This window comes from Pyrus communis, chromosome 4, assembly GCF_041283825.1.
Source record: "Pyrus communis isolate YQ-2024b chromosome 4, ASM4128382v1, whole genome shotgun sequence".
Lineage (NCBI taxonomy): Eukaryota > Viridiplantae > Streptophyta > Magnoliopsida > Rosales > Rosaceae > Pyrus > Pyrus communis.
Window position 1 is genome coordinate 14,967,098 of NC_142568.1, and position 15,397 is coordinate 14,982,494.

At 35.7% G+C, this 15,397-nt stretch overlaps 2 protein-coding genes across 3 annotated transcripts; one reads left to right on the top strand and one right to left on the bottom strand.

The window, feature by feature from the left end:
* The first annotated feature begins 50 nt into the window (after positions 1 to 50).
* Positions 51 to 3,128, top strand: LOC137722433 (uncharacterized). 2 transcript variants are annotated; one of them, XM_068461435.2, is made up of 6 exons: positions 51 to 586; positions 978 to 1,058; positions 1,168 to 1,308; positions 1,414 to 1,474; positions 1,594 to 1,655; positions 1,805 to 3,128. In XM_068461435.2, exons 1-5 carry the CDS (start codon positions 252 to 254, stop codon positions 1,630 to 1,632), a joined length of 657 nt encoding a protein of 218 aa, XP_068317536.2. In that variant the 5' UTR covers positions 51 to 251; the 3' UTR covers positions 1,633 to 1,655; positions 1,805 to 3,128. The 2 variants fall into 2 exon arrangements, with proteins under 2 accessions (XP_068317536.2, XP_068317537.2); XM_068461436.2 differs by having other exon boundaries at positions 54 to 586; positions 1,597 to 1,655.
* Positions 3,129 to 5,969: 2,841 nt separating this feature from the next.
* Positions 5,970 to 8,664, bottom strand: LOC137722849 (putative protein phosphatase 2C 38). Its single transcript, XM_068461950.2, has 4 exons — positions 7,552 to 8,664; positions 7,028 to 7,395; positions 6,707 to 6,943; positions 5,970 to 6,419 (listed from the first exon to the last, which is right to left on the bottom strand). Exons 1-4 carry the CDS (start codon positions 7,850 to 7,852, stop codon positions 6,210 to 6,212), a joined length of 1,116 nt encoding a protein of 371 aa, XP_068318051.2. The 5' UTR covers positions 7,853 to 8,664; the 3' UTR covers positions 5,970 to 6,209.
* Positions 8,665 to 15,397: the final 6,733 nt, after the last annotated feature.

The window sequence follows — 15,397 nt, forward strand, 5'->3', positions numbered from 1 at the left end:
ATCGTAATCTTGTATCATGTAAGTTATTTTTAACACGTCTAATTGGACCAAACACAGATAATTTACTTTTCACGCTGGACATAAGAGGCAAAATATCCCCTCCAAAATTCACACGCTTCTTGTTTGCACTTTCACTTTCTTCGCATTCTCACAACCTAACCCGCACCACGCCCAAACACCTCCCTCACTCCTCTCTCTCTCTAACCTTTTTCGCCGCACTTCTCACGCGCTCTCCGATTCCCAATTCTCCAATGGCCACCGACACACAGAAGCCCAGCGACACCACCACCGCCGTAGAAATCCCTAAGAAAGCCCTAGGCACCTCCCCGGTCCCACCCACCTCCACAATTTCGGATCCACCCGAAAATCCGTCCGGTGGCACTCCCTCCGATCTACCTCCGTCGTCCGAGGTTAACTCCGAAGAAAACGGGTCCAAGGCCGACTCCGAGGATACCAAGACTGGCTCTGCCGCCGGTGACGCGGCTGCTCCGGCTACTGCCATTGAGAAGAAGATGCGCCGTGCCGAGCGGTTTGGGATATCCGTGCAGCTTACCGAAGAAGAGAAACGCAACTCTCGTGCTGAGAGGTAATTGGGGTTAGGGTTTTCTAGGGTTAGGGTTTTTTTTTATTTTTTATTTTTTATTTTTTTTATGCTTTCTGGTAAGAAGAGTAGAAAATAGATTTATGGAAACCGAATGCACCCATTGTTCTAACATTCACAAACAGGGCACTTATGAGCAGAATATTAGTTCTTGATAATTAAAAAAAGATTATGATTTTATTAATTGAAGGATAATGATACTTGAATTGATGATATGAGATTTAATTGTAGTGATAATACATTCTTAGATCAGTAAGGATAATATGTTTGTTTGAATTTGATGAGGATTTGACTTAATTTAATTGTAGTGACAATACATCCGTATATTATCCGCTGAGAATTGCGTTTCTAAAGGTGGTGTTTGATCTTATGTCAGGTTTGGTACTGTTTCGACATCGCTTGGATCCCAAGCATCTGAAAAACCAGAGGACCTAAAGAGGAAGGCTAGAGCAGAGAGGTTTGTGATGGAGTGCTTGTTCAGAATTCTTGAATTTGATTCTACCAAATATTGGGTTATTTGTTTGCTTTGTATTAAAGATTGTCATTAATCTCTTTATTGTTATCAGGTTTGGTCTTCCTGACCCAGCTGTGGTAGGTGATGAGGATGCAAAGAAGAAGGCTCGTCTTGCTCGGTTTGCACCTATTTCCAAGACAGATACTAAAGCTGATCCTCAGGAAGAAGAAAAACGAAAGGCAAGGGCACTCAGGTATGTAGCACTCAAGGCCTGATGATTATATTTTCTGTATTTTCTCAATTGAGGTTTCTTTTTGTTTGTTTTAATTCTCCTGAATCGTTTATGTTATATTTCTAGGTTTTCAAACACCTCAAAGGGTTCTCTTACTCAAGTGAATGAAAAGGGTAATGTTGAGCCGGTAAGAGACTCTTAGTTTGATTTTTATTGGAAAATTTTGTATAAGACTTTTTTTTTTTTTTTTTTCCTTTTTCATTCTGCTTCTTGCAGTGCTGATCTTTATTTTTTTTAATAAACTAGAAGGCAGCCATAGTGGGCAGCGCTGGTGGAGGGGTCTGAAAAGAAGCTTCATTTTCTTAGTAGTAAGTTAACTTTTATGAAATTTGGGAGTTATGCAACCAGTTTTAATCTACTTTCCAATCTGTTCCCCTTCTTGATTAGTATACAAGTATGTTATGTTTGTGTTCCTTGAGCTGCTTCAGTTTGTCTTATACTTCCGTTTCTTATGCAGGTATAGGATTCTAACATTTTGTGGTTCCCTCAAAGGCGTCCGTAACGGTACCTATCTCTGATTGCATGGATTATCAGGTCGAGTATTTTCCCAATGGTCGTTAGTTATCTTCTACCAGTCACCGAACACAATTTGGCGGCATAGGGGAGCGTAATTTCATGCTTGGTTTTGGTTCCTTTATCAATTTTCCTGGCAAGGCTTTGAATAATCAACAACTACCTACTTAGTGTTAACCTACCCTGCAATCTAACAAGAATGTCAGAAATTCAGTATTTATGACGTAGGGAAAATTTAGTACTTGAGGATGCATTAGTGGCAACTTTTGGGTCGTCATTCATCCAATTTACGTATACAAAGATAATATCTCGTAATTGTTTGCCTTGAATAAACATGATGCAGTGTTGAACAGAGTTCTGAAGTTGGTTTGCTACGTCTACACCTTCTGATATGTACTAGCTGTGCTGAAATGTGCTGATAACCAACTTAATCCATTACTGTGGGATCCAGTCTTAGTTTTCTAGGCAATCGATCCTTGTAATATTAGTTATTGGTGGTCAAATTTTTAACTTTTGATGGTGCGTCATGTTATTTAAGAAGCAGAAGAGTCGAGCTCATGCACAGTTGAAGATGGCTGCAATAATGGAGTTTTGTTAGGGTGTTAGATATCTAGCTTGTTACAGGACCTGCATAGTTTTATTGACTTGTGTGCTAGCTTAAGTGAAGTGGATCTTTGTTTCTATTTTTTGGGTGGGGGGTTATGTTTCGGGTTTATTGTTGATGATAGTACATTGCAACACATCTTCTCACCATCGTGGTTTTGATTCTATTTGTTCATATTGACTATCTTTTCTTAATGCCATTGGTTGGGATCAGGTTAGATGAGGTTTGTGGGCAAATCCCAAGTATTGCTGTTCAACACTGCCATGTTTGTCATGTCTAAGATGGATTTAACTGACTTGAAGCTAACTTTTCTAAGATGGAAATCTTGAACATGTATTAGTTTTTCATATTTGCTCAACAGAGGATTTCTCGAGACTCTGGTGTTAGAATTTCTGCTATTCTTGGTCGGCAATCTTGGGGTAAGTAGACAATTTGGAGGTGGTTGTTGGTTTTCTTAAGCCTTGCTGGGTTAGTTCTGCAAACTACAGGTAGGATACCAGGAACGGATTGTACTCGTTAATACTTTGGTCAGTTTTTGCTGTGTAATTTTTAAATTTTGTAGGAAAATCCACCTCATGTGGAAATTCATGTTTTGTATTAGGTATTGGGAACGGAAGGACCTGTTTAACTTAATTTTGGAGGGAATCACAAAATGTTTGTTACATTCTCCGTCTGTTCAAGTTATCAAATTGCTAATTAATTTCTCTGTTATTGCCATATTGATGGGTACTTGTGAGGTATCCTGTCTGTCTGAGTTTGCAAATTAAAAAACATGAAAGGTAATGATTGGTTTATTATCTAATCGTTGATAAATGTGTTTATTTCTATTGGTGATACATCATTTAGTTTGCAAATTGTCTTCAAATTTAGTCTCTCTAGCATTATCTTTCTTTTTATCGATTTGCATGGCTATTTTTGATCTCCCCTTTTTTCCACGTGCCCTTGTCCCCTCATAGTTTCTGTCCCTAATCCCTACTTGTACTCTTTGAACAAAACAAGGGACGGAAACAATGAGGGGAGGGGAGTGCATAAGGGGAAAAGAGGAGCGTGGAACTCATTACTTGATTTATTGTTTTGCTGGTTGTTGTGCATAGGGGTGGGTTCGGTATGGTTACCGTACAAAACTCTTGTACCAATTATCATACCAAACATTCGGTTTGGCAAAATCTATGACTTTTATCGTACCAAACTTTTGGTATACCGAAGTTTGGTATTGCTAAATAATTCGGTTGACATGGTATGATAATGATAATTGTCACTTTGTTTTTGGACAAAATCAGTTTTTGTTTTTTTAACCCAATACAAGGACAAAACTTTTTTTTTTTTTTTAATGTAGCCTAAATTCATCTATTATTCATCATTCACAATTCACACACATAGTAATTCAAATGATGCATCAAGATTTATGATGAAAATTAAGCTTACAATCCAAATAGAAGTTAAGAAGCAAAACAAATAGAAGTTAAAGTTTCAAACCAAATGAAAATTGAAACTAAACTTCAAAAAGTAAAATCATTGACCATTGCTTCAAGCTTGAGATGTCGAAGCTTTTGGAGGAGAAATTGAACCTGTAGAAGACTGAGCTTGTGTCAAGCCTACATTATAAACATAGAAAACGTATTAGTGACAAAAAGAATTAAAGTTGAAAACCATTTGATAACAAATTTACTAAAAATATTAAAGCATTACTTGTTTCCACTTCTTTCATTTCCTTGTAAAATTAAAGCATATCTTCTGTTGGTTCCTTGTAGAAGTTTACTTCATTCGCTTAAGCCAATCACTAGTACACACTAATGCCTCTATTATTTTAGGAGTCAAAGATGCCCTAAAAGGGACCACAACCCTTCTCTCTAGGCTAAATGCATTTTCACTAGCAATAGTAGAAGTGGGTATTGCAAAGATATCATTGGCCATTTGTGAAAGAATTGAAAATTCCTTTGTGTTTGATTTCCACCAATTTGAGAGATCAAGGTCATCAACAACAATGCTAATATAAGTAGGGTTTTATTTTCAAATTATTGGAATATTATAAATATAAATAAATAAATAAATATATATATATTATAAATATGTATTATATAATTTATAAATATATATTATATTATATTTTTGGTATAGTACAATAATACCGTGGTAATGATATCCAATACCAATATCGTACTATGAAATTTTGTTACGATACAATACTATATTATTACTGATGTATGACACGATTAGCAATTCAGTTAGCATGACAATTTGACAAAAATATCCATCCCTAGTGTGCATGTGAACATGGAAAGTGGGTAAACATCGATTTTGAAAACGACAAATATCTGTAATTAGGTGTAGTTTAATTATGGGTTTAAACATCTTTATTAGCCTCAACTCTCAAATTTGCTTTTTGGATTTCACGGTTTGTCGTACAAGGATCTTCGCCGGATCTCCTAAGAATTCCACAATCGTATCTGTTCATCGTGCATTATTTGGTCAGAAATAATTTAAAATTTAAAATTTAAAATTCAAATACAAATAATACCTAACGAAAACTGATCGCACGATGTACGATGAACAGACATGATTGTTGGATTCCTAGAATCACTATGAAAAGGATCCCGCGAGGATCCTTTTCCTTGATTTCAGATGGTGCTGGAATCATTCCCAAAATTTAATATTTGGAAATCATTTCCAAATAAAATTATTTTCCTCTATAGCAGTGTTGTAATCATTTCCAAATTAGGAAAGCTAATGAAAATAATTTGAAAATTTTAAGTTTTAACGATAAGGACAAAATAAAGGGTAAAATGAATAGTACCATGATTGACATTTTAGTATAAAAATATGGTTTTTCTTTAAAATGAACGGTACCGAGAACTTTTCATTAAAGTTCCCTTCCAAATATTGTACTTTGCCCACACCACCCCCCCCCCCCCGGGCCCCCGGGTTATGAACGAAGTTGCTCCTGGTTTCACCCAACAAAAATAGTTTCGAGGTTCCTTTGTCTGTCCGAACTTCCAATTCAGAAATTTGAACTTATTTCAGGCGTAAATGTGAATGTTTTTAATTAATTAAGTTACAGTTCCTTGCATAATTCGAGCCTCTATGTGCTGAATGAAAATTCAACATTTTAATGTGTCAAATCAAAGTTACTAGAATACATTTTTTTGAATCTAACAGTGTATCAAACTTGAACGCTAAAGTGAATGCTGGGGTTGAACTATTTGTTTGCCTTTGGATGACAATGAATATAAATAAAAAGACGGACCTCAAGCTAATAAGGCTTTTCGCTTGATTAAGATTGTGGAAGGAACGTTTATCGTATGTAATGTTACCCTTACTTTACAAAAAGGTTGTTTCCATGATTTGAAGCCGTGACCTTTTGGTCACGAAGGAGCAACCTTACCTTTTGGTCATAAAGGATAAAAATGAATATGAATACATGGAATAATCCCATATAAATGGTTATGGGGTTTTAAAATCCTAGACGGGGGGATGCAGGGTATTCCTTTCTCAACTGCAAAGAGAAGGCTCAAAGTTTTTTATTTTTATTCGAACGATATTCTAACTTGATACAGATTTGAGCTTCGGTGGAAAGTGGGGATTACTTCTCTTGCCCCACTTAGCTACGCCCAGATCTGTGATCCAACGTTAAACTTATAGATTACAATTTACAAGAAGGAACCGAGTTAAAGAAAATATTTTGGTAAAAGCACTTGCTGCCTTTTCCCAAAACAGGATATCAATATAACAGAACGCCGATCTAGAACTAGAAGTTGGGTTTTAATGAAAAATGAGAATTGCGTGGGGAGCTTCCAGTTTTCAACAGGCTTTGATTCAGAAACACCACCACCACCGTGATGTCGTCGTGAAAATGTCGCCTTACTCCGCGCTCGATTTTCCTCAAGTCTGCGTACCTCACTTCCCTTTTCTTAGCTGCTTCTTCTAGTGCAGCTTCAATCAGCTTTCTTGCTATTCCCTGCATTACCAAGAAAATAGAAAATGTTCATTAACCTCATCATGTAAGTGATGATGCTGTGTAATCTAGCTCCTTCTCCGAGCTTTTCCGATTTTCACACTCTCATTTTCTTCTTCTGCGCTCCTCTCATTGTTTCGCTGTTTTAATTTTTGTTTGATTATTTTAATCCCAAAGCTAATAAAAAAAAAAAGGAGTGCATGGGAGAAAAGAGGAGTGTGAAAATCACTTTCGGGTAAAAACAAAGGATGTGCGGAAGTAGTGTAATACAGATGGATGTGGAGATTGACCTTGCGGGGGTAATCGTTGACAATGTCGACAGCCTCCTGGTTGCTAAGATGCTCCCACAGACCATCAGAAGCGAATATGAGAAACTGATCTTCCGGTTGGAGTTTAATTACCGATACTTCTGGTTCCGGGATTAGAATTGGCTTGAGGAACGGTTCAGGTAGCCTATATTTTAGGGGTAGAGGCTCTCTGTTGAACTCTGCATTCTTCAAGTACGCGTCACCAATTGATCTCGAAACCTGCAAATTAAGGATATTAGTATTAGTATCTGAGTTCAAATCTCATGGACGACAATTGTTGAATTAAAAGAAGAAAGATGGAACCTGAATGAGGCCTTTAACGCGCCAAACTCGTTGCCTTAAAACGACAATCTTGGAATCGTGTGGATGCAACGACTTGAGTTCCTCTCTCACGGATTCTATGCTTGCATTGTGCTCTGCAGATAACTGAATAGCCATGACTTCTTTAGTTGCCCTTTCTAATTTTCCTAGAACCACCCTAGAGTCCCCAACATTTGCTGTGTAAAGCAGTCCATTGCATATTATCCCCACCAAACAACATGTTCCCGCAGATGCAATTTGTGGCTTGCTTTGCCACTGCTTCTTCACCACGGAGAGAAAACTCTCTTCCGTCGCCAAGTACGCCTTCTTGATCACGTTTTCCGACATGCATCGATGCTCAGCTGCAATTCCTGCTTTCCCAATTAGGGTTAGAAAACGGTTAGTGAGCTTAACATTCATCTTTTAGCCTCCTGATGGCCGAGAAAGTATTAAAATATTCAGTTTCGAGTGCAAATGGCTAAGAGATGAGGCACGAGGGAAATTAAGAAGACAAACTTTTAACATACTTTTTAGATTGCAGAAGAGATTTTCATTGACGTATCTTGAAGCCTCAGGCCCTCCGTGTCCATCATAAACTCCAACAAAAGTCCCCAGAGGACCGGCTTTCGTTGTACACAGAGGACCGGATTCGAGCTGGCTTTGATCCTCGATAACAGAATTGGCCTGAATGGCAGCCATTGAGAATTCTCCCCAAGCATGCTGCCCAAAGTCCTTGTACCATAACAACCCATCAACCCGGCCGCTGGCTTCCCCACCACGGCTAGGTCCATCATCCACTGCAGAAGGCCTCCAACATGACACAACCATTTTTCCAAGCAACAACTTTATAGCACACAACAAAACTTTTGTATCATATCATCATCCAAACGAGCCGGCAATCAGAAAATTGATCAAATCGAGATCAAGAGCAACGAGAGCAAGAATTAGGCTGAACCCCAGCTTCTGTTTATGTTTCAAACCCGAAACCCCGTTCTCAACATTCTTACACCCTTCAAAACCAGACACCATTAATATGAACAGAAGTTTAAGAAAAATGCCAAAGGGGTATGGGGAGGTAAAGTCAAGTCACAAATGTGTCTTCGGACCAGAAGGCAAATAGTTTAAATGTTTGTTCAGAGAATATGGAGGCCTGCTGGTTCTGTGTATCTTGAATTAGGGTTAAATACTTCTGGTTTTTCGATATGTGCCATTTTTGAGGAGCAAACTTAGCTGTAAAAGCACATACAGATTTGGAAATTGCAGAGGTTGGTCTGTGATCAGATGATCAGAGTGATCAGAGGGAGCACTGGATAAGAAAAGGGTTTGGAGTTTTTAGACAGAAGATCTTCAAATTGTGGTCAGATGAGATCTAAGATGGGAAATAATAAGAGATTTTTGAGTTACAAAGCTCTGACATTGTTTGTGTTTTTTCTTGTTTTTTGATGTTTTTTATGGGTTTGTGAGAGACTTTCCCATTCCATGATGGAGGTTTTGAGTTTCTATGTGACCTTTATTAGAAAGTAACCCAAGATTTTAGGCAACATTTTGGGCAATGAAGGAAGAAAAAAAATTAAAACTTTAAGGTAAACCGTAAATACGCGTAAATAATCACCATAAGTTTAAACGCGTCTTGGATTTTTACTTGGGTTATTTTTGGTTTAGTTGAAGTACCTAACTTCCAAGTAGTTATTTGTGACCTTTGCCGTGGTGGATCTGGATCTTGCACTCTCATTTGACGTCTTGTGGGTTGAATAAATCCAAGCTCTATCTTTTTCAAACAAAAACTTACACTGGCTTGAGGCAATGAATTTGTGACAATAACCTAATCATCATTAAAAAGCTATGCATGCAATGATTTCAAACCAAGCCATGATTAAACAACTTTATCACTTGCTGATTTAGACATGAGCAACTCGGTTAAAACATTGTGCTCTGTTATATGCGTTTAAGTTTGAATTTCTTTTTTCATAATTTAAAATAAATTAGAATATTGCTCGAAAAAAAACGACTTTTTCGCTGGTTCTTCAATATCTAATTCTAATCTTTCTTCTAAGGGGAGAGATTGAATATTTTTTGTAATTGATACTTGCTGTGTATTATGGGGGTCAGTTGACTTGAACTGATGTGTAACTGTTTCTTGATTGGGGGTTCTTGGTTGGTAGTATTCATGGATGTAATGAGAGAAGAAATGAAAACTCAATGGCCCATGCTATCCCATGCTCTAGCTTGGTTGGCACATCAAATATGATACATAACCACCCTGTTTGTGGATGGAGGAGGCCCCTACATACATGCATAGAGGTTCTAGTAATTCAAAAGGCCAAGTTTTTTCATTCTTTTTACAAGACAATATTACAAGCGATATAACTACTCTAATTTTAATTTACATAAGGAGAGAGATGAAAGTTTGTATGCGGGACACAATGAGGTGAAGAGAAAGAATCTTATCCCTCATGCCAATCACCACCATTGTTTAAAATATCGGTATTTGTTAAAATATCAATATAAAAATTTATGAAAATATCGACGGATATATTGAATATTGATTATCGAATATCAATATCAGTTGCTTTGGGTGGAAATTTAAAATGAAACTTTAGAAAGTTCAAACGCTAGTTTAGATGAAATATAAAAGTTTTTATTTTTTTATTTTATTTTTTTTATATATAATTAACCAATATGTTTGAAATATTGACGAAATAAGCTAATTTTAACCTTAACTTAAGAGTTCCTCCGATACAAGGTGAAGTTTAGGCTTCAATCTCCCCTCCATATCTTCTTCTTTCTTTTTCTTTGTTTTTTCCAAATGTTTCCACGAAAAAGTAGACAATATCGAAGAAATTTCAAACACTGATCACAGCGTGCACTGTAATATTATGATCAACTAAACTAACCGTATGCTCTCAACAAGGAGAGTATAAGTTTTACTTTTTGTCCAATGCATCAAACTATAACAAAAACATCAAAACTAAAAAAAATTAAACATTTGTGCCTATGCAAAAACTGAGAAGAGGAAGTTGAATGCAACGTATGCGTGCATATCCGAGTTTTGGTTGCATGTTGTCTATCTCAAGCAAAAAAGAATGGGTCCATTTTCTTTGGCATCACGAGAAGAAGATGAAACCCCAAAGTATATGGTACACGCACTGCGCACCAATAACGGACCTACATCTGCATGTTTTTTCACCCACTTTGATTCTGATTATTTATCCAAAAATCATGATAAACTATTTTCGGACACGTCTTTTCTCAAACTACACACTCTTGTTTTTTCTTTTCTTTAATTATTCTTTGATTTATTTTATATGAAAATCTGAAATAAGAATGTACAGGGCAATAGCGGATCCATGTTTTTTTTTTTTTAAGCCTGGTGTGGTGTTCTTGCTTAAGTTTCTTTGTTTGTTGGTGGTTGTAGTGATGGTAGTGTCGGAGGGATTGAGAAAGGAAGTTGATATAGACAAATTTGAGTGAAGCGGGTCAACTTGGGTGAGAAAAGCCAAAAGTGGTTGCTAGTTTCATGTAGAAAAACGGAATGGGAGCCACATGCCATCCTACCTAAAATCCGGTCCGGTAGAGAGATTTTCAAGTCGGAGTGGGCAGTTGCCCACACTTACCTTAGAATGAGTGGCAGATCAAGGAATCCAACCTTTGCGAGTTCTAGTGTAAAAGGTCCAAGGTTTTTTAGAAAAACTTCGCATGAAGCGAGGAAAAAAATCAATTTGTTCATTTAGGCCTTTCATCGAACAGTTTATAGGCTTGTTGTCATCAGCCAGTCCATGTTGTGCACTTGTCAACAAATATCGATATCTATCGAAGGAATCTATTGAGTGCTAGCGAGTATTGTGAACGCAAACTACCATCGCTGCCGAGAAAAGCCTAACAAATATTACATCAAATGCTTAGTGAGCACAAAAGAGATCCATATCTAACATCTAAAGAGTCTCCTAAAAACCTTTACAGGCGTCTTTATCAACTTACAGGTGGTTCCGGGACCACCTTAATCCCTATATGAATCTCCCCTTGCAAGAAGGAGTCCACCCACATACTCTGAAAATCACTTCCCATTATTATCTTAATGTCGCCCACTATAGATAAAGGCGCGGCCTAATTTACCACAATGGTTCCTATCCATCAACGGCTGGGTCTACCCATTTCGAGTTTTGTTACAATAATTTCATAATTTCCCAAATCCGGTTGAACCATATGTGGCAAAAAGCCCCAAATGCTTAGCTTTAATCAGATTGAGAGATTCAGTCACGTTTTACATTAACTTTAATAAGAGTAGGTGGAGTTTGGCCATTGGTTGCTTTTTGTGGACTAATAAGCTCTCCCACTTTTATGGTTGCATGAGATGTGTCACTCTCTTTATGTGTCATCAACCATTTGTGTCTGTGAGCACAATTTTATGTACAAGGATCTGCATTTGCAATGTTATATGCCAAGGTTCTAAAAATCGTTAGGCGCTAGTCAAGTAGCGAGTTAGCGCTTAGTGCTTGGGCGGCTAGGCGGGATTTAGGTGAGCACCTAGGCGGCCTAGGTGGATTTAGGTAAATTTCTTGTATATCTTATAAATAAGTGCATATTGACACATAAAAAATTATACTTATATGAAATTTATGAATAAGATAATAAAATAATGATAAAATTCAAAAAGAGTATCCAACAAGTTCAAATTTTAAAAACACATTAAGTAAATATACCATATAACTTAAGACATTTTGAATGATTAGTAAGTTAAATTAATTAAATTTAAAGAGATAAAATATAATTCAAGACATTTTAAATAATTAGTATTTAGTTTTTAAACAATAAATATTTAAAAAACCCACCTAGTGGGTTTAGTAGTTCATAAACATTTAAAAATCAAAAGTTCGTTCATAAAAATCCACGTGTGAGGTTTGACACCTCCCCTCCATCCCACTTTCTCACATCAACCTTAAAGCATCTCTAAATGAGGTGTCAAATTTTAAACATCAAAATGATAGTTGATAGTTTATGTGACAATTTGACATTTTGTACAATATTTTGCTTCACTCGATATGTTAAATAATAATGTCATTTAATAAACTTTTTATCTTTTTGTAAAGTCCAATAATTAAGTCAACCAATCAAATATTTTAAAAGCATAACAACATTTATTATATATTGTATTAATCTATTAAAAAATCATTTAATGAATTTGACATTTGCTGTCAAATTTGACAGCAAAAGGCTTTGCCTTCAAATGACTCAGCGCCACATAAGAAATTGAAGGCTCGGTTGGAGAGAGTTTGCTGCCATTTTTTACTGTTGTATACTTACGTGACAATTTTGACATCTCATTTGGAGATGCTCTTAGAATTCCAAAAGCAGGAGCCCTTTTTATGCCTTGAAAAGCGGATCCATTATGTTTTTTGAGGTTTTCTTTTCCTCTTCTTGCTTGAAAAGAGGAAAGCCATTAATGTTTTGAATTGTTTTCCTTTTCCTCTTCTTCTCCTTCTTTGATTACTATGTTTTTCCATTTCCTTTTTTTCTGTTGCTTTGTAAATTTCCACAGCAATCTCTCTCGCTTCTTCTTGCTTCCAAGGCGCTCGCTCTCTCTCTCTCTCTCTCTCTTCTAGTCGCCAAACAGCCCATCGTCCGCACATACCTTGCCAATTTAAGAAACGATTTTGAGTTAATCGCGGCAGAGCACCACAGCCTAATGCCCAGGCATCGCCTAGGTGGCCACTTCAACTGTTTTTTAGAACATTGCTATATGCAATCACATAGATACAAATGTTATTTTGGATGTTTCGACAGAATAGTCAACTAGCTCTTTGTCTAATGATAATTTGATTTCTAATGTTAGAAGAGATTCCAAGAATGAAGCAGAGATATATACGAAATGTATACAGACAAAGGAATGTGGAGTGTGATATCAAATTAGGATTGAGAAGGGTCAAAACTTGAGAAGGGGGAATGAATTTAGTTGTCCAATATGCAAGAGTATTCGATGTGGTAGTCGTAACATGTCAATAAAGACACAAGATGGGAGCTGATAGGATTTTTACCACCTGCAAAAGTAAGGATAAAAACACTTTAAATACTTGCAAGAGTACAAGGTACTTGTAGTAGAGATGGCTTTAGCAAGGTCGTTCTTCACATGAATTGAATGAATAATTTGTATCAAACCAAATATTAATTAATTACTTAAAGCAAAGTTTTGGAAAAAAGGTAATTTTGTGATTTTAAATGATAAAAACGAATTTAATAGAAAATAATTAAATAAAGTGACAAAATAAAATAAACTAAAAGAAAACGGTTTTTTGAAAATTAAATTGTAGAAGCCTAGGGTTCCGTCATCAGCTTAACAATACTACGCGGTTCTTCCAATGACTTATGAATTACACACGCATATTTTGAAGGTTAGGTTTTCCTAAATTATGCCTACTTGGACCCCCAACATAGAGCATATATCAAACATGCAACTCATATGTGGTATTCAAATCAAATCTAAACATACATGACTTATTAAGTTTTGTGAAACCTTTTGAAAAATCTTACAACCCTTAAGACGTGGTATCCATCCTAAGTGAACTTGCACATATTAACCACAAGAAGCCTTCGTCAATTTCAAGGACCAACCTCCGACCAAAATTGCATCAAATTACTTTTCTAAAAATCCTAATGGTAGCTAAACATTAAGACAATTAGATAGTTTAAACCGGTGATTAATAATTCAAACCTGCATACATATCATAAACAAATTGAAAAGAAACTACATATTATTACTAATGCTCGTCCTAGCAATCGGAAATTAGTTACTAACATAAAATAAAATATTATTAAAAACAAGGATAGAAAACACCTTGAAATATGAATTGTCAAAGCCTAGCAAAGTTCTTCAAAATATTATGTGTTCTTCTCCTCTCTTTTTGTCCTCTCTAACCCTAATGGCTAAAAAGCCTTATTTATACTACTACATAATTAAAATCCTTACTAGAAAAGGTCTTCTAAAAACTAAGAGATATAATAGAATAAGATAACTAGGAAATACATTTTTATTCTAACTTTAGGAAATCTGCCCAGCCACAAAGAATCCCACATTTTTGTACTTACATGGCTCCAAAATAGGCCCAAAACAACTTGAATTAAAGCTTGAGATATCTCAAACATAATTACAGAAGGCCTCGGACCCAAAAGACATCATCTTGGATGCCAAAAAGCACAAATAAACCCAAAACGTGACTTTGACAGCACTGCGCGCTGCTCATTTATTTCATCGCGATAAATAAACTGTTGAGTAGAAAATTATGACACTTTGATACGAACAAGTTGAGAGATACATGAACGTCCTTCAATTTGAATCACTCCAAAATTCGTCCGTTTCATCATGTTTTGCTCTAGAGGAAGTCAAATGTCCTACATTGAAAATACATAATAAAGTAACAAAGTTCATACAAAATAACTAATAAATTAATACTAAGATAAAAGTAAAATATATAGTGTAATATCGACTCATTGGAATGAGACATGATGTAAGGTTAAAAGGATTTTTGTGTGTACGAACGAATGGAACACGTGATTCAAAATCTCATATTGAAAATTTTATCTCGATATATGAGTCTGTTTGGTGCTTGGAAAAGGACATGACTAATCGTAATCGATGGATTGTCATATTCCGTGTTCCGTGATAAAAGTTTTAGAAGTTGACTTATTAAATTGCATAATAGTGCAAGATATTGTGACTAACAAATCCATGTTGAGGCATATAGCCACCAAATTTGATACTATATTAAACTTAGAGGACTGAATAAAAATCATTACATAATGATGAAAACCAATTATAACACATTTAAAGTTTGTTTGATAATTATTTTGCTTTTCATTTTTAGTTTTTCCTTTTGTTCATAACAAAGATAGAGGGAATGCATGCAAAGGAATGGAGAATAAATATGGGTGCCATAATGAGGGAAGAAGATCCACGTTTATTGATCCGTAATCAGACTGAGAGAAATTAGATTTAGAAAGAATTAGAATCAGATTCTTAGGGAAGTTGTTTACTAATCTATTTGGAATCCGAGTAGAAATGGTGTTGATTCCATAAAATCTAATTACAAAATACTCTTGAATCAAAATTAAAACCAGTATCCTTACTAAACTGCTTATGTTCTAAATAAGTTAATTTATGTGCCAAGTAATAACTTTAATTTTTATAACAACATATACTTAAAAAGTTATAGAAACTTTCTACCTCTCTATAATATAATCAATAATTTTTGCCTCTTTTCCACCTCTTTAAAACTTTATTTATTTTTTTTAACAAATTAAAACTTGATTTTTTTTTCCACCTATTTCGTTGCACTCTCGCTCTGTAATTAAACGTTTCTCCAAATTGCTATAAATACACCT

What these genes read in the sequence shown, in the direction of transcription:
- LOC137722433 (XM_068461435.2), top strand. Translation starts at nt 252, where the DNA reads ATGGCCACCGACACACAGAAGCCCAGCGACACCACCACCGCCGTAGAA. An exon ending in AGGAAGGCTAGAGCAGAGAG is followed by an intron (nt 1,059 to 1,167) that starts GTTTGTGATGGA and finishes TATTGTTATCAG; the next exon opens with GTTTGGTCTTCCTGACCCAG. An exon ending in AAAAGGGTAATGTTGAGCCG is followed by an intron (nt 1,475 to 1,593) that starts GTAAGAGACTCT and finishes TTAATAAACTAG; the next exon opens with AAGGCAGCCATAGTGGGCAG.
- LOC137722849 (XM_068461950.2), bottom strand. Translation starts at nt 7,852, where the DNA reads ATGGTTGTGTCATGTTGGAGGCCTTCTGCAGTGGATGATGGACCTAGC. An exon ending in TCTCTTCTGCAATCTAAAAA is followed by an intron (nt 7,396 to 7,551) that starts GTATGTTAAAAG and finishes TTGGGAAAGCAG; the next exon opens with GAATTGCAGCTGAGCATCGA. An exon ending in TCAACGATTACCCCCGCAAG is followed by an intron (nt 6,420 to 6,706) that starts GTCAATCTCCAC and finishes TTGGTAATGCAG; the next exon opens with GGAATAGCAAGAAAGCTGAT.